At 40.6% G+C, this 21,887-nt stretch overlaps 2 protein-coding genes across 3 annotated transcripts; one reads left to right on the top strand and one right to left on the bottom strand.

Moving 5' to 3' along the window:
* The first annotated feature begins 103 nt into the window (after positions 1-103).
* Positions 104-6,537, top strand: pex16 (peroxisomal biogenesis factor 16). The gene is made up of 11 exons (XM_005809498.3): positions 104-370; positions 1,242-1,277; positions 1,688-1,764; positions 1,877-2,010; positions 3,116-3,216; positions 3,407-3,481; positions 3,921-4,067; positions 4,317-4,389; positions 4,997-5,116; positions 5,285-5,349; positions 6,035-6,537. The coding sequence occupies exons 1-11, from the start codon at positions 238-240 to the stop codon at positions 6,091-6,093; spliced, it is 1,020 nt and encodes a 339-aa protein (XP_005809555.1). The 5' UTR covers positions 104-237; the 3' UTR covers positions 6,094-6,537.
* arfgap2 (ADP ribosylation factor GTPase activating protein 2) lies at positions 6,461-21,160 on the bottom strand. 2 transcript variants are annotated; one of them, XM_005809496.2, is made up of 16 exons: positions 21,059-21,160; positions 17,475-17,593; positions 17,313-17,385; positions 17,105-17,236; positions 16,697-16,777; positions 15,848-15,947; positions 14,148-14,219; positions 12,696-12,748; positions 11,318-11,454; positions 11,105-11,236; positions 10,904-11,032; positions 9,763-9,915; positions 9,560-9,686; positions 9,400-9,487; positions 7,755-7,879; positions 6,461-7,678 (listed from the first exon to the last, which is right to left on the bottom strand). In XM_005809496.2, the coding sequence occupies exons 1-16, from the start codon at positions 21,128-21,130 to the stop codon at positions 7,658-7,660; spliced, it is 1,614 nt and encodes a 537-aa protein (XP_005809553.1). In that variant the 5' UTR covers positions 21,131-21,160; the 3' UTR covers positions 6,461-7,657. The 2 variants fall into 2 exon arrangements, with proteins under 2 accessions (XP_005809553.1, XP_005809554.1); XM_005809497.2 differs by lacking the exon at positions 16,697-16,777.
* Positions 21,161-21,887: the final 727 nt, after the last annotated feature.

The following is a 21,887-nucleotide window of genomic DNA, read 5'->3' as shown; positions in this document are numbered from 1 at the left end:
GTGTGTGCAGAAAACACCGAAACTCCACAAAGACCAAGAGGTAAACAAAAAGAAGAAGCTTTATCGGACTACATCCGATAGAGGGCAGCACAGCAACATTTAGGAGGAGAAGAAGAAGACTCAAAAGACGCGGAAGCTTGCTTGTTTTTATAAAATCTGATGTGAAAGTGGAGAAAACTGAGGTCGAATGTGAACCGGTCGGCTGAAAAAGGAGTTATTGTTTTAGTTTGAGTTGAAATGTCGAACTTTAAGGAATCAATCGATGCTTTAAGTCGCGTTTATGAGCGATATACGGAGTTTGTTCGGAGGAATCCTGCAGCTACCGCTCAGCTGGAGAACACGGTCCGAACCTTGTCCTACCTGATAGCAGGTGAGTCCAGCTCAGCAGCCTCCCTAAAGTATTCACACCCCTTGGAGCTCTGCACATGTTCTCATTCCAGCCACAAACCTCGGTGGTAAAACAACACAAAGGAGCAAAGAACTGTAAAGTGGAATGAAAATAATAAATGGTTTCGCATTTGCAAATGATCTTTGTTTTGATGCCACTGAATACAACAACAGAACAACTATTAGCTGTTAAACTTTTAGGAGATGCACGATTTATTTCTAATTATAATGAGATCATTTCACCGTCCATCATCTCTGACATGGGAATATTTTGTCAGAAAGCATCCATAAAACAAACACAAGTGAAAAAACACTTTTAACAAACATAAATATATAAATAAAGCAACAACATATAAAGCTGAACTAATAAAAACATTAAACCATCATTAAGATGTGTTTATTTAAATTTGGAGGATGTATTTGCTGGTGACCAGATTCACAAACGAGGACAAAATGAGTTTTGAGGAACTTTGTGGAGTCTAGGCAAACTGCACCAACACTGAACTTCACCTGAATGCACCATCCCTAATGTGAAGCATGGTGGTGACAGCATCATGCTGTGGGAAACTGGATGGATCTAAATCAGAGCAATCCTGTAAGAAAACCTGCAGAACTGAGACTGGGGTCAAGGTTCAGCTTCCAGCAGGACAACCAGCCTGATGTATTATGGGATGGTTCAGAGCAAAGCAGAGTCACATGGTGCCGGACGGCCAGATGAAAGCTCCACTGGAAGAGTTCAGGCTGAGGAGGAAACTCTGACGTGTTGGTGCAGGACAATCGTCGGTTCTTCTCCGTCTCCGTGGGAAAAGGTTTCATGTCTGCAGGAACTAAAATGTCCGCTGCTTTCATTTCAGGGCGCTTCGCTGATTCTCATGAGATTTCTGAGCTTGGTGAGTAAAGTTCTGCTGCAGCCGTTTCTGACACGCTAACACCTCAGAGGAGCTCTCTGACCTCTGACCTCAAACATGCACTACATTCATTTCTTCTTTTGTCTGGAATCACGTCTAGCTGCCACTCCTTGTTTCCCACAAGCATTTTCCAAATTTGCTCCTTTAAACTGGATTTTAATTTGTGGGAAACAAATTTAACCTGAAGATGATTATTCAGATGTTCTGGTGGAAATGTTGTTTTTCTTCTTCTGATTTAAATTTGAACCAATCATAAACCTTGTTTACGTTAAACTCAGACTTCTATAAGACGGTAAAAATCTTTCATTCGGTGGTTTGGAGTCCATGAATTTGCCCCTGATTGGTCAGGACAGTTTTTTCTCTATAGTCTTTGTTTCCTGTCATATTTTCAGTCTACTCTGCCTCCAACCTGCTGGTCCTGTTCAACGACAGCATCCTGCGTAAAGGCTTGCGATGCGCCTTCCCCGTGGTGAGCTCGGCTGTAATTCATCTTCCTGCAGAGTTTTCATCACTTCCTGGCCATCAGGCAGATTAAAATGTAACTTTTTCTGAACTTTTCCCTCCTGCTGCTGTCTGTCCAGCCTCTGTCCCAGCAGAGACTCCTCACCTGGCTGTCAGTCCTGGAGTACGTGGAGGTTTTCCTGGAGATGGGAGCCGGGAAGCTGTGGGGGGAGGCGGGCCACTGGCTGGTCATCGCTCTCATTCAGATTTTCAAGTAAAACCTCTTTACTCTTCACTATCAGCATTAAAACTATGAAAATGTTGAAAAGATTCCTGTAAATTTTACTTTAATCAGGAGGCAGGAAGATGGTTTATAAAGATGAAGGAAAATTGGCATTTTTTACATTTCAAAAACAAGTAAAATGAACAAAAAAACATAAAATTGGCATTTTAAATTAAAAAAATAAAACTATAGTGAAAATTATAAATGAAAATAAAAACTGAATTTGAATTTTTCTCTAAAAATTAAATAAAAAATCAACCGAATGAAATTACGGAGCCCCTAGGGGACGATGCTGGTCTATTTTGTAAACAATCACAAATGTCAAATAATTTCAAATATATACAGATTTAAAGAGCCTCGGTGTTTATTATTATGAACCTTTGGTGCAAAAGCCTGACTGAAAATCGATTTATTCACTGCATGTTTATGTCTGACTGTATCAGGCTGAGAAGGAAACGGCCCTTTAAACCATTCAGACCAAAACAAAAGAGACTCAATCAAAACTGTCGGATGATTTTATTACCGCGCCATAATAACTCAGAAATAGTCCAAATAGTTTGGATGTATTTTTTTCTTTCTTTCCTACCAAAAGTTTCTGTTTATATCATACAAGTAAGTAGGTCTGTGGTGCAATTCGATCCTAAAGAAAAAGATATAAAACTTCAGAAAGTAGATAATAACAGTCATGGAAAAACCTTACATAACCTGATATAATAGCAGGAAGTACAATGGCCGCTGGAAGAAAGACTGACAGTGTTGAGTTATGCTGCATGAACTGATCAGAACGTTACTGAGAGAGAACGCAAAAGGAAAAAGAATCGCTCATGTCCGCTAGAGGCCTCCGTATGAAATACATCAAATAAGCATTTCCCCATAAAAATAAATCAAATAAATAATAAAATAGTACTAAAAAATAAGAAAAATATAATTGGCATTTTTGCATAAAAATGAATAAAATAATAAACAAAATGAAAATAAATAAATTAATAAATAAAGATAATGGGCATTTTCTATATAAAAAATAAAATACTAACAAATAAATAAAACATAAGAATATTGTCATTCTGCTCTTAAAGCTGCAGTAACTCTGTTCCAGAACTGCTTTTCGTCTCGTTCTTCTTCTGCTGCACAAATCCGGCCTGCAGACTTCACCTCCCATAATCCCCCTGGACAGAGGCTCCGAATACGTTTCTGGAGGTCAGATTTATTTACATTTCTTATCACTGCTTATAAGAAAACCAGCAAAAATGTTTGTTCTGTGATTTTATGAGTGTTTTTATCCTTTTGTTGTTTTGTAATCATTTTAAAATAGAGCAGGTCTGAGAGCACAGCCCAGTGGGACTCCTGCAGGGTAAATGTTGTCTGAACGAGGTGTTTTCCTCCACAGACGACCTTGACGGCGAGGATGATGCCTGCTTTGTGGGTCAAAGGTCAGGCCGTGTAATCAGACCTCTGGGCAGCGGTGAGAAACTTTTAATGAGTAAAATCCTCTAAAAACAGCGTAAAGATAAAAATGATCCACATGTTGGGATCCTGAGGTTTCCTCTTTTCCAACGTCTTCACTTTAATGTTTTATTTCTGTCACGTTGTTTGGTTGCTTCTCATCCCATAATAGTTCAGTTATGGATGAGAAACAACCATAACTGGTTGCTTCTGTAGTTACATTTTATATGTCATTAAAATGTAACTACAAAATAATCTGGAAGAGTTTCCTGGTTTTTATGTTTGAGGCATAAATTATTAACCAAACTCCCCAGAAAAGGTGAGAATCACCATGGAAACCAGCAGTATCGTCTTTCTCATAATTTCAGGTTCAGGTGAAATGTGTCAGAACAGGAATTAGTCGTTTCAGACTAAAGCGAGAGATTTCAGAGTGACATGTGAAATGTGCCATGTTGTAGCTCCGCCCCTGCAGAGCCGGCTGTGGGGCGCGGCGGCGGCGGCGAGGAAGACGAGGAGCAGCCTGAAGGAGAGCCGCCCGCCGACCGAGCTCAGCTTCCAGGAGACGCTGGCCGAGTCAGTTTACATCAGCCGGCCGCTGGTTCACCGTATCCTTCCACCGACCGAAAGCAGATCCTGTTTGAAGCTGCACCGCTCCATTACACCACTAGAGGGAGCTGGCTGCTGCTCAAGGATTTAACGGTTCATCTGGTTTCAGCTGAAGCTTTATGTGAACAAGAAGTTATGGAGGAGGATCCTCGATGTCTGTCATCCTTCCACCAGATTTTACCACCTGAATGATTGTTATTATTTAGTCAGAAGTAGCTGCTGTTTTCCTTGAGTTTTCCGGATGGCAGTCCTGTGTCTGGGAGTCTGTGGGAAGCGGTCGTGGAAGCCGTGGCTCGTCTCCGCCGCCCTGGAGCTTTCCAGGTAAACTAACTGCTCCAATAACTTCCTCCTGGCTAAAGCTAGTCTAGAGGATAATCCTGGATGCTGCCGTTTCTTTAATGATGTTTCTGTTAATTCATATTTTTAGGCTTTTTGTTCTTATTTCTTCATGTGGATTTGATCAAATCTTTCAGAAAACAGGATTTCATCTTCAATAAGGTGAAATAAGGAAAAATTAAATGAGATGATTGTTTTTTCCCTGTTGAAATGTTTTTATCGGCTTACCCTATCCTGAGATAAATCCTCAGCTCTGCATCAGCTGAACTCTACGGAGCTAAATTGAGGCCATAAAGTTTGTCCCTCCTCTCCCAAAAATGGGAAGGAATATTAAATTAACAGGAAACTGGGTAAAAGCAGATTTGCAATTGGGGGAAAATGGATTTGAAACTAAACTAACAAAGGATGTGCAACTGGAAAAAAATACACTAAAAAAGTCCCAAACTACTTTTCAGATAAATTTTTTTTAAACATACATTTTGGCCCTGATTTAGTTCCGTAGACGTGAGTTTGCCTCACTGCGGGATCGCAGAGTGGCTGCCCCTCCTGAGTGGGTGTGGAAGCGTTTCACTGGTTCCTGTGGTTTCTGCAGCTTCGCCGTCCTCAGCGACGCCAAGCTGGAGAACCGATGGGAGAAAGTAGAGATGAAGAGGCGGGCCTTCCTGTTGTGCTACTACCTGCTGCGCTCGCCGTTCTACGACAAATTCTCCGAGTGAGTCAAACACCCAGACGAGCTCTGGACCCAACTTAACGCCCAGATTAGTGAAAATCAACACTTCAGTTTAAAAAAAAGATGAGATCCAACAAAATCCACAATTCAATTAATTATAAAATAATTTTTCTTCAGTGAAGTGAAAATCTGATTTGTGTTTGTCTGCAGAGAAAAGATCATTTTCCTGCTCAGACTTCTGGTGGATCACGTTCCGGGAATCGGACTCGTGGCGCGTAAGTACCGCAGTCGGCTCACGATGAGACTTCAGCGTTTTTCAATCGAAATGAGATGAAACTGGAAGTACGAGGGTCAGACTGAGAATTTTTCTGTTGTTGAAATTACAAAAATAGTCATAAAACTAGAAGAATAAAGACTCAATGTTGTGAGCAGAGAGTTTTAAAATGACTAGAAAAACTGGTTGTGATGAGTAAAGCTTGGATAGTTGGACATGAGCAGCTCAGTCGGGTTCTTGGATCTTTAACCTGAACAGACTCAGTAGTTTCAAAGTTCTGCTGCTGAGAATAATCTGATGTTAAAGGATGAATTATTTGGCACCATCTGTAAAACTTTTACCAAACATTTTCATCTCTTTATTCTTTGCGTAGGAGATAAAATGACTACTTTCTACTAATATTACAACTTTAATCTGATAATATTATGAGTTTATTCTCATATTACAAACTTTTTCTTGCATTATTTCATCTTTTTCTCATTATTTTTGACTTTCCGTCAATAGCTTATTCTCGTATTTCAGTTTTATTCTCGTATTTCAGTTTTATTCTCGTTCGATGAATATTTGGACGGGATGTAGTTTTAATTCTCCAGGGAGATCGGATGGACACTGGTGATTCCTGGTTTTTGTTCTTTGGGTCGTTTTGCGTCAGAGAAACATCTGAACTCGTCTCTGCGTGTTTTCAGGCCCTCTGATGGAATACCTCCCCACCTGGCAGAAGATCTACTTCTACAACTGGGGATAAGCGTCCCAACTGGATCCCACTGGATCCGACTGGAAGCTGGACTAACATTCCCACTGGAAATGGAAACATTAAATTCCACAGACTTTGCTCAGACTGAAGTTGTGTTTCTGATCCGGTTTGGCGGACAGCGGAGCGGTCAGGCACGCGGCGTTTCTCCTATCCTGCAGCCTGTGATTTATGCTGCGTCGCCATGGTGACGCCGTCGGATGATTTGTGGCGGGACCGCACAGATTTGCTCCGTCCTGCAGGTCGGAGAGCGGCGACGCTTCCCCAGAACCGCTGCTCCTCCTCTAATCATAGAAAACTCTAACGTGAATCATTTCCCTGCAGAAATAAAATCGCGGCTGTGAAGAGAAACGAGAAACTCTGAGGGTTTTCCATCTTTATTGACATACTGGATACGGTTCTTTTTGTAGCCTACAAATAAATATCTTGATCCTTTCAGTCCACATGTGATTGGATTCTATCGGGGCAAGAAAAACATGACAAACATCTGCTGAACGTCGAGTCTGCTCAGAACCCGGCGGCCCGGTTCAGCGACCCGGTCCGGGTTTATCACATCGAACCGTTTCTGAAATGGAAACAATCTGCAAAAGGTTTTAGATTTAAAACTGTAAAAACTGAATCTGAGGTCATTTATAGCAGACTTGAGGCTCAGACAGTCGGGATGCATAGTCAGGTCCTCCATCCATGAGCTGTGACCTCTGACCTCTGCTGGGCCAACCCAGAGGTTTGCATCAGGGCTAAGCTGTTTAACCGTCAGCAGAGGTCAGAGATGCTTTACGGAGCTAAATAAGGGCCATAAAACTTGCTTACCAAAGGAAAATCATTTAAAAGCTGGAACAAAAATATTTAACTGATTATTTTTAACTGTGAAAAACATTTATAATAAAATGTTACTGAACAAAACAAATCTGAAACTGAAAAAATTATTTGGAAGCTGAAAATAAAGATTTGAAACTAGAAGATAAACAATTTACTGGGAAAAATATTTAAAACTAAAATTATTTCAACTAAAAAAAATTACTTTGAAACAGATGGAAATTCAAAATTTCTCATTCAAATGTTTTTTGGTAAACAAACTTTCTGGCCCTGATTTGTCTCCATATTGCCCGGCCGTCAGCTCAGGACTGACCTGAAATCAGTTCTTTTCCTAGCAGAAAAACAACCAAACTCAACTGAAAGTCAGCAGCTTTTAAACATGATGGATTTATGAAACACGGCGCCTTGTCTTTAGTATCACAATAAAACAAAAACTTTAAATGTTACGAATCAAAATCACATTAATTTCTGGATAAAGAAAATAAAGATTTAAGTCCTCAGGTTGAAAATCTACGACCAGCAGGTTGTGGACAGAACAACGGGTGTTTTAGAAAAGATTCGATACTTTCTGATGGTTTATGAAAATAAAAGTCACGATTCTGCTAATGAGGGAAGAAATACTGTCTCTAGTGGAGGACAGGACAGGGGACGCCGTCTTTCCCATGCAAGCCTTCCCGCGTCTCGCCCGTCTCCTCGCTCCAAACGCGCACGTCCGTTTGCCGGTTGGTTCTGCCGGCGCCGCTCAGTACGACCCGTAGCGGTCCTGGGAAACAACGCCAGTCTCAGTGAGGTGAAGAAGAAGAGCGACGGAGATGCTAGCGAAGCGCCGCATGACTCACCTGGATGGTGTTCATCACACCGTTGGCGAGGACGGCCATCTTCCCCGCTACGGTTTTCACCCCCTGCTTGAACTGGGCCATGTCCGGGCCGGAGGGAAGAACGCTGTCTAAACCCGAACCCCGGCCTGCAGGAGGAAGCACAGCGCTGAGTCCGCCGCTGAAAGTAGTCCCTGTTAGCTACCTAACGAGCTGATTGGAGCAGGAACGATTTCTGTACTTTTACACCTTTTGGACCGACTACAGCTGGAACTGGTACCAGAACATCAAATGGATCAAGCTAAAAACATTCAGTTCCAGAATCAGGAGAACTGTTCTTTCTGTGGACAACCAACCAAAAATGAATCACATCAACAGGTCCTATCAAAACACAGAGGAAGCTAGCTAGCTAGCATTAGCATCTGACAAGTTTCCTGAAGACTTTAGAAACGAATGAATGTTAAAATCAGCGTGAAGGAAAATTTCTTCCCATAATAATGTTGTCGATTATTTTTTAACCCTCCTGTTAAACGAGACTTTTTATCTGTATTCTCAGAACTTCAGCTGTATTTATGTGAAACGAATAAAAATTGACAATATTGTGTGTTTTGGGGGAGTTTGGGGAAGTGGCAGGTCGACAGGCGGATTGGTGAAGCGTCTGCTGTGAAGCGGCGCTGTACCGGTCCGTCATGATGAAGAGAGAGCTGAGCCAAAAAGCGAAGCTCTCGATTTACCGGTCGATCTACGTTCCCACCCTCATCTATGGTCATGAGCTTTGGGTCATAACCGAAAGAACGAGATCGCGGATACAAGCGGCCGAAATGGGTTTTCTCCGTAGGGTGTCTGGGCTCTCCCTTAGAGAGAGAAGCTCAGTCATCATGGAGGGACTCAGAGTAGAGCCGCTGCTACTTCACATCGAGAGGAGCCAGTTGAGGCTCAGGCGTCTGGTCAGGAGGCCTCCTGGACGCCTCCCTGGTGAGGAGTTCAGGTCCCACCGGAAGGAGGGGAAGACCCAGGACTCGCTGGAGGGACGATGTCTCTCGGCTGGCCTGGGAACGCCTCGGGATTCCCCAGGAGGAGCTGGAACAAGAGGCTGGGGAGGGAAGTCTGGGCCTCCCTTCTGAAGCTGCTGACCCCGCGACCCGACCCCGGATAAGTGGAAGAAAATGGATGGATGGATGGATCAGAATCAATGTTGGCCCCACGCTCGTGATAAAATCTGAGCTATTCCTAAAAATACCTTACATTACATTTACTTTGTACTATATCTTATTTTACCAATTGGGATTCAACCGGCTGAAGCCAATATTTTTAACCAGAACAAATTAAAAGGTTTTCCTATTTTCAAAAGGAAACATGAATTTTACAGAGAGAAAAGCTACAATAATGTAAATATCTCAGACTTAATAAACAGGTTTTGTTGGAAAGAGCCAAAGGCCGGATCTCTGGTTTCCTGCAGCTTCCTGTGGGATCAGAAACCGGGTCGACTGCAGGTTCATTGTTGCCTGGAAACAGTTTGGCTTCGTTCACAGAGCTTTCTAATTAAAGGGTTTCTGACCCCAACGCGACCCGAACGCAGCGCCGTCAGTCGGGTCGCCCGCTGCCGAACGCAGCGCCGTCAGTCGGGTCGCCCGCTGCTGAACGGCGTTGGGATGATCCCGGGTCTCACCTCTGCTGTCGCTGCCGTCTCCGAACAGATCTGCGGAGCTGATGGAGCTGCTGCCCGACAGACTTTCCAGCTTCGTCTTTGCCTCGTACTGACAGGAAGAACACAGTCAGCTGACAGGTTCTGCTTCGTCAAAGCGGGTCCGGCCCGAATGGCCGCTCACCTCGGCGTTGCTCTCCCGACCGAAGAACATGTCGGAGGAGATGGCCTTGGCGTTGGCAAACTTCTGCCTGGCCTCGCTGGACTCCGACCCGGCGGACGACGCCTCGGCTTTCCTCCGGCTGGGCAGCCTGAACCCAGAAGGAGAAGCAGCATCAGAACCGGAGCCGATCCGGAGAGTCGGGCTGCGTGAGGATGAGCGGATACCTCTCTCCGATTGGCTGGATGCTGGAGATGGTGAATTCCTCCTTGGGCTCGTCCTTCTCCAGAGCCCAGGCGGCGGTGAACGAGGCGGTGCCGCCGTCGGCGTCCCACCGCGACCCGAAGCCGTCTCCCACCGTGAACGGGTTGTCCTTGTACCTGGAGAGCAGAACGGGTCAGAACACGCTGCTCAGCCGGTTCTGATTAGAAATACACCGATCCAACATTGATATCTGGATCGATCCCCAAAACAATTCCAGATGGACATGAGCTGCGTTTCTGGAACAAATATGCACAAAACTTTGATACTGAACTAATGTAGAAAAAACCTGGTTTTGTTCTGTTTCTATTAAATAAGAAATAAAATTAAAATCACATGTGAATAAGTTCGTTCACACAATAAATCATTGTGGTTTGTCTTCGCTTGTTGATCATGTGACGCAGAAAAAATGTTTCCATTGCAGTTTTACAAAATAAACCAATTTCAATACGACTGAAAAAAAACAAAACACCTTGCTAGCACCAAAACGTTTTATCAAAAAATCTTTTTTTCTCAAGATTGCTTCAAAATATCAAACTGGATATTCGATTGGTAGCCGATCCATCAGGACAGATCTACTCAGTCTAGTTCTATGTGTTGTGCTCTGAATGACATCATACTTCTTTATTTTATAATTATTATTCCTAATTGAACTTTTTGAACCATTTGAAAGAAGGTTTGTTGCAGTTTATTTTGGTCAGTTTATTATTTATTTAACTAACTGCACAGAATGAACAAAGGAAAGTTGTTTGTACATGTTTGACCAAACTGGTGGAGCTACTGGTGTATTTGTGCTGTACTGGTGCCGTCATCAAATACATTCATAATTCAGTTCATTTATGTCTGAGTTAAAAATAAAACGTTTTGAGTCAATTCAGCTGTTTTTGAACACCAAACCTCAGATATTGGAATCTGTAGTGAACAATGGATCGGTGCATCTCTAATTTCTAACATGTTGGTTACAAATAAAATACCTAAATAAACCTGATCGGAATTATTTTCATTATTTCAATTTCATCATTTAGTGAAATAAATACCAAACAGTAAAAAACTATGAAAATATGTGAGGAAGGGGCGGGTGTGTGTGTGTGTGTGTGTGTGTCGTACTTCGGGGGTCCGGAGGTGAATCCCGGCTCGTCAAACAGGTCCAGTTTGGAGCGGGACGACGTCTTGGCTCCTACCGGCGTCTCCTGCTCGATCACCTGCATCTCTGACATCACGGAGTGAGACACGACGCTGCGACAGGAAACCAGAGTAAGTCCAGAACACCGCCACGGACATGAGCAGAACCCGGACCGGACCGGTTACCTGCGGCCACCGAAGCCCATCCCCAGCCGCTCCGCCTGCTCCCTCTTCTTCCCCTCCAGGTTCTGTAGCTTCTTCTCCTCCATCTTCCTGTCGATCTGCAGCTCCTGGTAGGCCAGCCGCATGGACGCCACGCTGCAGCGGAAACACGCAGCGCCGTCACACGTCTGCGCCGCCTGACTTACCGCCGACAGGAAGCGGGAGCGGCTTCCTCACATGGACTCCTCGGCTTGCTTCTTGGCCTCGGCCACCTGCTCCTCCCTCAGCTTCTCGGCCACCTGCGCCTGCTTCTCCACCTCAGAGAAGCTTTTGCTGCTCACCTTCTGCGCACCCAGACCTTTCTTTGCTCCGAGCTGCAGCAACAGATGCACACTGCACTAATCAGATTTATATTTGTAGAAAAGGAATGTCTGGAATAATTTTCTACTCCACTTCATAATTTTGGTTCCTCACATAAAATCCCAATGCAATTCACTCAAGTTGGTGGTTGAAAAAAAGTGGAAAAGTTACAGACTTAAAAGGAACTGAGGCACGTTTACAGATTTATGCAGAACGATAAAGTTACAGCAGCCCTGATCCTCATGATTCAGCTGTTTCCCTCACTTCAGTAAATAAGTGAACACCGAGCTTCAAGGAGGTGACAGAGAAATGCACCACAAAAAAACATGAATGACACAAAACACAAAAAATGCAACAGAAAAACTTTGCAAACAAAAATGTTCCACGAAAAAAACCTACAACCAAAAAAAAGAAAAAAAAAAGAAAAAATGTTGCGATCACAGGAAGTAAAAGCAAAAGGAAATGCTGCAAACAGCAAAAACAGCAGCAAGTTTAAAACGCTTCACCCACTAAACAGAAATCCTCCAGACCACTAGGGGGACTCAACTGGGACCAGAGCCGCAGTAAAGACAGCATGTCAAAAAGAAAGTTGGAGGAATAAAAAAAGGTGAGTTACACTCCATCTGTATTTCAAACACAGGTTTTTACATTATAGAGGATCAGCATATTTACGTCGGTAATATTACAGACTCTAGACTCCGCCTAGTGGTCTGGATGACTTCCATTTAGTGGAGTGAGTTTTTATACTTGCTGTCATTTTTACTTTTTCCCTTTTGACTCTATTTCCTGTGTTTGTTACGACAAAGTACTAGGGCCAGGCCAAAAAAAGATGTTTTAAAATAAAAATGAACAGAATAAAATCCTGGTGTCACAATACAGAAATATACTCAAAACATGACAAAATATCATATTATGAGAAAAAAAGTTTACAAAGTCAAAACAATATGAGAATAAACTGAGAATACTATAAACAAAGTAGCAGGATGAAGTGGGGTTTTTATTACCTACAAAAACAAACTGTTACATCTTTGAACTGTTTAGAAAATCAATAAAAATTGTACTCATGTTTTGGATAATTTTTAAATGTACTGTTTTTGTATTTTTTTCTTACAGTAATAACGTGTGTTGTTATGCTTGTAACTTTTTGATCTCTTCTTCTAACCTGCTACAGATGAAAATTAGCCTCTTGTGATTTGTTCATGTTGATTGATATGCATAGAAAATAAATAATCATAATCTGGTGTTTGATTCTCACCCCTTTCTTAGCAGCCATGGGTTTCTTCTTCCCAATGATGGACGGCTTCACATCTGCAACACAGCAGAACGTTTCTCAGCTCTCAGCATGTTTTCATCAGAGAAACGAAGCTTTAGCTGTCGATGCTTCTTTAGTTCGGTTAATTGTGTGACAGCGGCAGTAAAAGGTTGGCTCAGGTCATCTCCTCAGTGCGGCGCTTCTCCTCCGTCTCCTGTAACTTCATGGGAACCAGCGAGACGAGGAGAAGGAATTTAAACTGAACCGATCAGCTGTCAGAGCGGGGATTGTTTGTGTCATTAAAGCGTCCATCAGCGGCGGGTCTCTGTCAAAATGCTCCGTTTGAAAAGCTTCAAGCAGAAAACCGATTATTACCCACACAAAGGCCGGAGGCACAAAGCCGTTTCTAACACACAAAGCAGCCGGATTACGATGCTCTGGTCAGGAAGAAACAAACATCTGGCCACACGGCAGCATGGAGGCTGTGAAACACCATGCAGCAAACCTTCACCTGCAGCCGGCGGGCCGCTCTGCGGGGACAAACGCATGGAGTCCGCTACGGTACAAGATGGCCGACAGATCCATAGTTATAGCACAGAGGAGACTCAGCAAACAGGAACATCTGAGCTCAGATAAAAGCTCCAACCTGGCTCTGATTTATGGGAATTAATCACTAAAATGGAAACTTCTGCTAAATGTTTTAGAGCTGAACTGATGAATCGATTATTGAAATAATCATCAACTAACTTAGTGGTTTATCCACTCATTACCTGGAATGCACAGATCCTAAAAGAACAACAGAGAGCAAAAGCCAAAACTCTACAAAATATATGAACATTTTGCACTTAAGATAAAAACCAACCTTTTCATAGTCAGGATATTTAGAAACAGATGCTACAAATGATCAAACGTTCACTAGATTAATGCAGTTATTGCATTTTAGGCAATAAAATGCTTATTTAAAAGAAAAAAAAGAAATAGAATTACTTGCTTGTTTGCATCTTTTAATGTAAAATGGAGACTGTGAAACAGTTTTAACTGAGTGATTGCCAGAACCTTTTAGTAAAACAGATCTTTGATCTCATTAAGTTTCATCGTGTTTATAAAAAGGTTGAATAAAAAGAAGAATAGCATCTTGATGAGGCCGTTTCAGCCTTTCTGACGGTTTCCTTCTCACTTGTCCAGTCCAGAACCTGAACATTTTATAATAAATATTATTTTTACCCTGATTTATGAATTATTTCTTCCTAAACTCAAAAGATGAACCAGTTGTGTGTCAACTTAGGAAAGTATCTGGTTTTCCGCAGGATCTTCTTGTCACAGAGAGTTTTTCTCAAACATAAAATCATATTTTAACATCAACCAGGATGTTTATCTGAAACTTTCTGGCTCAGAAACTGGGAGAAGCTCTGAACTTCAGAAACATTAAATCAGACGATATGAGGATTTACTCACCAATGGAGGCTTTGGGCGACGTGCTCAGACCGTCGATGCTCGGCCCGTCGATGCTCGGCCCGTCCTCTGGTTCTGTAACAGGACGGATTAAACACGACTGAAACCAGCAGAAACACTCTGCATTGATAATATACAGTCATAAACATAACGGGAGAAGACATAGGAATCTAACCGTCTACAGCGACATTAAAGAGGTCCAGTCAAAGTAACGACTCCATGTCTAACTGCATATATGAAGAAGAAAGATTCTTCACAGATGGATCAACATCTGCTTACTTTGACTTGATTCCAATATTTTTGTATATTTTTTGTCTAACAAAGATTTGAACGTGTGATTGTTGACATGCAAAATGTTCCTTTATTTACTGAAGACAAGCAGGTTTACATCAAAATATGAGAGAATAGAGGAAAATGACACTTTAGGGCAGAAACAGTTAATCATGATCAGGACTACTGAAATAATCATGAACTAATTTAATAATCAATTAATTCTTATATTTAGGAAACATTTCATTTGATAACTGGACTCTGGATGATAAAAAACTGCTGTTAATGCTTTTGGCAGCGAGCAAAAAGTCGATCACTAGAAAATGGTTGAAGCCTGAAGCACCTACAGTGGAGGACTGGGTCATTATTGTACAGGACATTTACATTCTGGAGAAGTTATCTTTTTCTGGTCGAAGGGAATCGTTCTTCAGGATCTGGTCTAAATGGACAAACTATGTAAAATCAGTCATTCCTGTGGACTAAATATGTCAATCACATGCAAATACTGTTGTGCAGTGTATTGTACCCAGGCTTAGGATTATGGTAAAATTATGCTCTTGATTGTTTTTCTTTCTCATAACATAAGAAGAATTAGATCTGGCCCTCCTTTACCCCCCACTCACTCTTGTGTTATGGTTGTTTGGTTACTGTAAAAAAAAAAAAAAAAAACCTGGATTGGCTTATGCTATTCCTTCTTATATTTCCACTGTGTTGGAAGTTGAATTGTACAATGTAATTGTAACTTGCCTTTCCAAATAAAAGATTAAATATATAAAAAAAAAAAAAAAATCAATTAATTCTTAACTGGAGACCAAAAAGACAATTTCCTGAAAATAAACAACATATTCAGAGCTGCAATTAAGCCAAAACTGTACAAAATACAAACATTTTGCATTAAAGATTAAAAACCTTTTTGCCTGAAAAACTCCTCCAGTTTTAGGTTCACTTGGTTCAGATTGCTGTCAATAGATTTTAGGCCACAAAATGTTTATTTTATTATTTAAAAGAGAATTTTGCTTTTTTGCATCCTGTAATGTATTTAAAATTTTCTGTAAAAAATGCTTAAATGAAAAATCTGCAGAATTTGTAAAGTTTTTTATCCGAAAATTAGTCCAAATGATCAAATACTATAACTGCAGTTAGTTGCAGCCCCAACAAGATGAATTTTAACTCATCTGAACTGAAAACTTCATGAAATTTGAGAGGAGAAGCTCCTGCTTGTGATTCCACCCTGAGATTAAACATGTAGGTTAATGTGAAACTAAAGGTTTGTGTTTGTAAAAAGCTTAGTGCTGCTTGTTTTTCTGATGTTCCTGCTTCATCTCCTGTAATCCAGTTAAATCCTGGGATTAAACACACAGGATGGACATGAACTTCTGCATCACCAACAGGAACCTTCAAGGTAAACACTCCGACTGCTGTGCTTCACTTACGGCCGTCATCCTGGGCTTTAGGCGCCGAGTCGGTCAGCTGGGAGGAAACAGTGGCTCCGTTCTGCTCTGCAGGGGGCGCTATGCTCCACTCATTAGAGAACTGAATAGAGAGAAGAAAAGAATGCTACTGATGAATAACGAAATGCACAGACGTGCTAAACGATTCAGTTCCAACTCGTCAATAATAATTTAGCACGTTGTTCACTGAAGCTTTAACTGCAACAATCACTGCAACCCCCTGCTGGGCTGTTATAACATCAGGCTGTAATGTTCCATCAGCTGGACGGACGGACTGAATTCACAGATGGTCAGGCTGATTGGAGAGAGCCGGCAACTTTAACCACAGCCTGACATCACATTAAACAACAATTAGTTTGTCTAGTTTCTCGCAATTCTGCGATCGTGGAAATTCACGTAAATTCAACAGATCACTGTAAAAATCGAGCCATTTAAGTTCTTTAAAAAATAAAAATATTTTTTGTGTCCAGTCTGCTTGTTTTTCCTTTCATCGTTTTTCTATATGTAGATTTCATAACGAAGAAAAAATATAAAAATTTCTTGCAGATCGCCAAAATCATTGATTTTGATTGGCAAAAAAAATTTAATCCTGAAGGAATTGAATATTGCAGTTGCATATTTTCATAGTATTTTCAGCTCTAGTGTATTCTGTTTACAGATGATTAAAAAGGTTTTTATTCATCATTTCTCACATCCTCATATCAGCTTCCCAAATTCAGTCTAATACATTTGAAACTAGATTTTTAAATATAGTGTATTATTATCATTATTTTTGTTACCATAACTAAATGTGAAAGTAGCTTTTTAAATAAAGTTAGGATCAAGTGGAACCTGTGAATGTTCAGCGAAGAAGTCGTCGTCCTTCTTCTCGGCGGCGGCAGACGCTCCTCCTGCAGACGAATCGATCCACAGCTGCAACAGCAGCAGCACCTTATTACTCTAATTACTACTTTTCTTTTTATTCTAATGTTAAAGATATGTTTATTATATTACTGTAGGGATTACACACCCTGTGTACTCTGGACAGGATGTGCAGAGCTGCCACACACACACACACACACACACACTGATAAATGTCTTTATCAGCATTTTGTAACAAGTCAAAGATCCTGTTAGCTCAGGTTGTATAAGCAGACAGAAGGAGATGAAGGCTGCTTCTTCTCTGCATTACCAGTAGATCTGATGTTTGTTTGATTTCTCTGGAAGATCAAATTTAGCCCCGGCCATCTTGGTTCTCACCTCGGTGCCGTACTTTGACAGCGCCGCGTTAGCCAGCTGCCGGATCTTCTCCCGGTACATCTGGGCGGCGCGGCTGTTGTACTTGGCGTTGGTGTCGTTGGTGGAGCAGCCGTGCTGACGGAAGAAGGCCGTCTACAGGAGGAAGTGGAAAGCGTTACCATGGCGCCAGGAGGCCAAACGTCACCTGACCTCAGAGCAGCGATCTCACCGCGTTGGCGTTCCCTCCGACCTGCATGCATCTGAGCTGGAACCAGTTCCAGTTGGAGTCTAACTCTGTGGATCTGAGGAGAAATGAACCGTGTGTCAGACTGAAGCCGCTCATCGGCGTTTACACGCTGAAGCTGCTGAGCTGTGGCGGTCTGAGGCCCACCTGATGAAGCTGAGGTGGACGCCCAGCGAGCGGTGGATGCCGGAGCAGTCGATGCACAGGAACACGCCGTGCGAGATGCTGGCCCAGCTCGGGTTTTTGGCAGCGCAGTCGAAGCAAACCTGCACAGGAAACACAAATTCATCTCGTTGTACTGCTGAAAACACTGAGCAATGGCAATAAATGTCATTAATAAAGTTCCCAACGTCCAACATCCACAGAGGAGAAACTCACCAGTCAGTCAAACAGAAAACAACTTTAACCAGTAAAGCATGGTGAGGTTTGTCACGACAGCAAATTCTGATGGACGATAAATCAACCCAGAAATAATATTGTTGTTTTAATACCATTTTCAAGTAATATATTGATTTGCTTATTTATTCGAATCCCCATTAGTTTACATCAAAGCGGTTATCAATCTTCCAGAAATCCAAACACAAAAATATTCATCCCACACACAGACCACTTTGGCATTAACGATAATATAGCAAGATTAATCAGACATGATATTTGGCAAATTACACACATAAAGCTAGATTTAAAAAAATTATATTTAATAAAAATAAGATTTCAGTGCTATTTTAAAAGAATGTGCTTTTTAAATTGAAAGTCTTTAGGTAATTTAATCCACTCCTGAATTGCTCTGTAAAGAACAGAATTTTGTAACAAGTTAGTTTTAATTAATTTTGTCTCATAAGAGCTAAAATGATTATGTATCTGATCAGATCAAAGACTAATAAACCTAACACTGGAACCGAAGAATATATTAAATATCCAAAATTAAACATGACAACCAAAAACAATAAATAGGAAAAATTTATTTTTTTCCATTTACTTTGTTCAATGTTTTAGTTTGAGAAAGTCAAGCAGAGTCCAGTCCTCACATTTGATGTGTTATTATTATTATTCACTGTGTGCACATTCATTATGTCTGTGAGTATTTTTACCATATTATCATCATTTTTAGGAATATTTTCTAACTAAAGATAGATAAACCTGGAAACATATTCAAAGGTTTTCTGGATGAAATGAGAGAGATTGTAGACGGACCAATAATTATTGGATCATTTGTACAACATACAATTATAAAAATACATACATATTTTTTTATTATATTAATGTAACATTTTTATACAGTTTATTTAAATAGCTCTGGTTCAGAGCAAAGGTTATCTCCAGAAAAACAGAAATATACCATCAATTTCTTCAGTTTGATCCTCGTTATAATGCTTTACAGTTTTGTTGTGTCTGTTATGCACTTGTACTTTTTATTCTTTTTTGGTGTTTGTTTTCTTTTTTATGTAATTTGAGTCTGTAATAAAATCTATCTATCTATCCATCCATCCATCTATCTATCTATGCCGCAGGTGTCAAACTCCAGCCCTGGAGGCCCGCTGCCCTGCAACGTTTAGATGTGCCTCTGCTGCACCACCTGAATACAATAATTAGGTCATTAAGGCTCTGAGAACTGATCTACACAAGAAGGAGGTAATGAAGCCATTTCATTCCAGTGTTTTGTACCTGTGGCACATCTAAAAACTGCAGAACTGTGGCCCTTGAGGCCTGGAGTTTGACACCCCTGATCTATGCTATTCAGTAAAAATGTTAATAAAAAACCAGTTTGTTTCATGGATTCACTGACCCTCCTGATCATGCACGTGGTGACAGTGGAAAGGAAGATTTGCCTTTCACAGCAGAACCAACCAGGCTCAGTAATAAATGTTGACTAAACTTTGTGGAGTAACAATTCAGGAATTTGTTAAGCAATAAAACACAAAGTTCAGGTTCTCAGCCTGTGGTTGGGGGAATAGATGCTAAATGAAACCAGAGTGTCCCACTGAGCTGCATCCACCTAAAAGTCAAACATATGAGTGATGTGAAATTCAGCAACAGTATTTGTGGAATGTCTTCATCAATGTGACTGACTCATCCCTAAATGATTTACGATTCCTGTGAGAACAAGTCAAACCGGATTCAGTGAACAGAAATAAACTTCCTAGCAGACAATAGAAGATCTCTGATAGTAGCAAACAAACCAGACGCAACAACTTCAAGAACAAATAGATTCTCACATGGTTCAAGATGTTGAGTTACTCATTAGTGTCAGACAGTTTTTGTTCCTCTCAGACTGATGATGTATCTGCATTTACAGACTGATGGCAGGTCATTTAGAAACATGTTACAAAACTACCAACACAGTGAAAGACGTAAATGGCTTGATGAGCGACATGTTGAGGTCAGATTCTGTTTTATAAAAAAAAGTCTTTCTCAAGATTATATCCATTTATGTATCATTACACATGTTCCTAAGTTATATCTTATTTTAATAAACAAAGTTAATTAAACAACATACTTTTTTACATTTGATTACCTTTCACAGCAAAAGCTGGAAGCGTTCAGCTTTGGTGCTTTTGATGAACAGAAATGTTCAACTTTTATCTCTTAAATTATATTAATATCTCCAACCTCCCGTGCTATACAAATAAAATTTGATTGATTGATTGATTAATAACAGCTGTTCCACTTCCGCCTGCTAAAATAGTTGCTAAGCTGACAGAACTCTGAGTCACAAACATCAAACTAACTTACAATTATAAGATTTAAAATATTTGTCATGGTTCCAAGTCACTGTCAGGGTTTTAATCTATGAAGGACAAACAGCCTTTACCAGGAAGAAAATGGTTTAAATCTAAACTCGTGTCTAAAACCAAATGCAACAGATTATATAGTTATTATACCTGAAAGTAAAAACTTCAGTAAGTAAACAACTAACAAACTATAACTATAATCTAAAACTTCTGAAGCTGTTTCTGCAATCAGCCAAAAACGAGCTGTTTAAGGAAAGATTTTTAAAATTAGCTAAAAACTCAGCTTCTTCATGAATGTATCCGAAATGGTGAATGTGGCCTGAATAGACCAAAATATATATTATATTTTGTAGGATCAATCACAGTTCACTTACGCAACATCATATTTCTGTTCCATCTGGTCATGTTTCAGTGAAGCAATATGTGGTTTCTAAGCGTTAAACAGGGATGAAGAAATACCACAAATACAGATGAAGGAGAACAAATTAAATGGCTTTGATGAAAAATGTGTGACATGATTTTCAACCTGAGGTTTTAAGAGCTGTAACATATCAGACGCAGCTTGACTTAACTATTAGCAACGCGATCAATGCGGCGAATTAACTCGATATTGGCATTCATATTTGTTTTCTGTGACTGATAAAAACAATATTCTATTAAAGCCGATAGGTTTTTTCCAGTGACAAGGCTTCAAAGCAGCGAAGCTATCAGGTTTTCTTCCAGGGAAACACGAACCGTTTACGTGGCCTTTGGGTTTGACTCGGGAACCGGCAGGCTAGCAGCTGTTAGCTCCTGTTTGCCTTTAGCTCCGGTTCTCTGTAGTTTTCAATGGGAAAGCATTAGCTCCCGCTAGCTGCTAGCTCGTAGCTGCCGTTAGCTTCACTTAGCAGCAGATGCTAACTGCTACTAACCAAATATGTAAATTAAACCAACGTATGCCGGTTAAAGGTAAACTCAAATAACAACAGAACACAGATCAACGACATCGAATGCCGTTACCTTGTTTGTAGGAATTGATCTCAATCTTTTGAAAATCGTCAGGATTTCGGTCTTATTTGGTTCCGTAGCCATCTTGCCACTGTGGGTGACAAGTTCCACGAGCTGACGTCACTACAGAAAGTCGCGTGGACCATAGAAAAGCGAAAGTAATTCTGTAATAATTAATATACATATACACGTATTTTTAAAAAGTAAAGCAAATCTATGCCACAGCAGTTTAATTGAAAATACTCGTTTCAGACAGAAAAATGTTTAAATTCATTAACGGTTTCCAAATAATACATAATGTAATTCTATCCAACCAATCAGCATTAAGATGATAATGGGATCATTACACGCGATTATTGATGACTGACCAAATTTTTGCAAACATAATTTCTCACTCAGTACAGAGATGAATATGGACACCATGTCCCACAGGATTTTTCAGCAATATAACATGACATAAAGATGGTGGCAACTACTGGTCAGCCATATAATGTTACAAGGATGCAGCAAGTTTTAGATAGATTTCTATCATGTGTTTGAAAATAAATAAACAGATAAATAAAATGGAAAGCCCCATTAGATATTTTCAGGATCTCTGGTTCCTGGTTAAAATGGTAGAACAGCAAAAGAAGAAGCAAAGAGATTAAATAAGTAAATTAAATTAATTTGAAATCCAGTACTTTGAAAAAAGTGCTGGACTAAAAGTTTCTTCTAGTTGAACCTATTTGTCACATTTTTTCAAGAAATTTTTATTAGCAGACAAAAATACAAACAAAAAACAGGTTTCAAACAATCAGTTATCAATCAAGTTTACTTCTATAGCACATTTCAGCAACAAGGC

The sequence above is a fragment of the Xiphophorus maculatus genome, chromosome 4, assembly GCF_002775205.1.
Source record: "Xiphophorus maculatus strain JP 163 A chromosome 4, X_maculatus-5.0-male, whole genome shotgun sequence".
Classification (NCBI taxonomy): Eukaryota; Metazoa; Chordata; class Actinopteri; order Cyprinodontiformes; family Poeciliidae; genus Xiphophorus; species Xiphophorus maculatus.
Note: the sequence above shows the minus strand (reverse complement) of the source record. Positions and strands in the feature narration are given on the sequence as shown.

What these genes read in the sequence shown, in the direction of transcription:
- pex16 (XM_005809498.3), top strand. Translation starts at nt 238, where the DNA reads ATGTCGAACTTTAAGGAATCAATCGATGCTTTAAGTCGCGTTTATGAG. An exon ending in CTTGTCCTACCTGATAGCAG is followed by an intron (nt 371 to 1,241) that starts GTGAGTCCAGCT and finishes CTTTCATTTCAG; the next exon opens with GGCGCTTCGCTGATTCTCAT. An exon ending in CTCCGAATACGTTTCTGGAG is followed by an intron (nt 3,217 to 3,406) that starts GTCAGATTTATT and finishes TTTCCTCCACAG; the next exon opens with ACGACCTTGACGGCGAGGAT.
- arfgap2 (XM_005809496.2), bottom strand. Translation starts at nt 21,130, where the DNA reads ATGGCTACGGAACCAAATAAGACCGAAATCCTGACGATTTTCAAAAGA. An exon ending in TCTTCGCTGAACATTCACAG is followed by an intron (nt 15,948 to 16,696) that starts GTTCCACTTGAT and finishes CTCTCTATTCAG; the next exon opens with TTCTCTAATGAGTGGAGCAT. An exon ending in GTGTGATGAACACCATCCAG is followed by an intron (nt 7,679 to 7,754) that starts GTGAGTCATGCG and finishes GTTGTTTCCCAG; the next exon opens with GACCGCTACGGGTCGTACTG.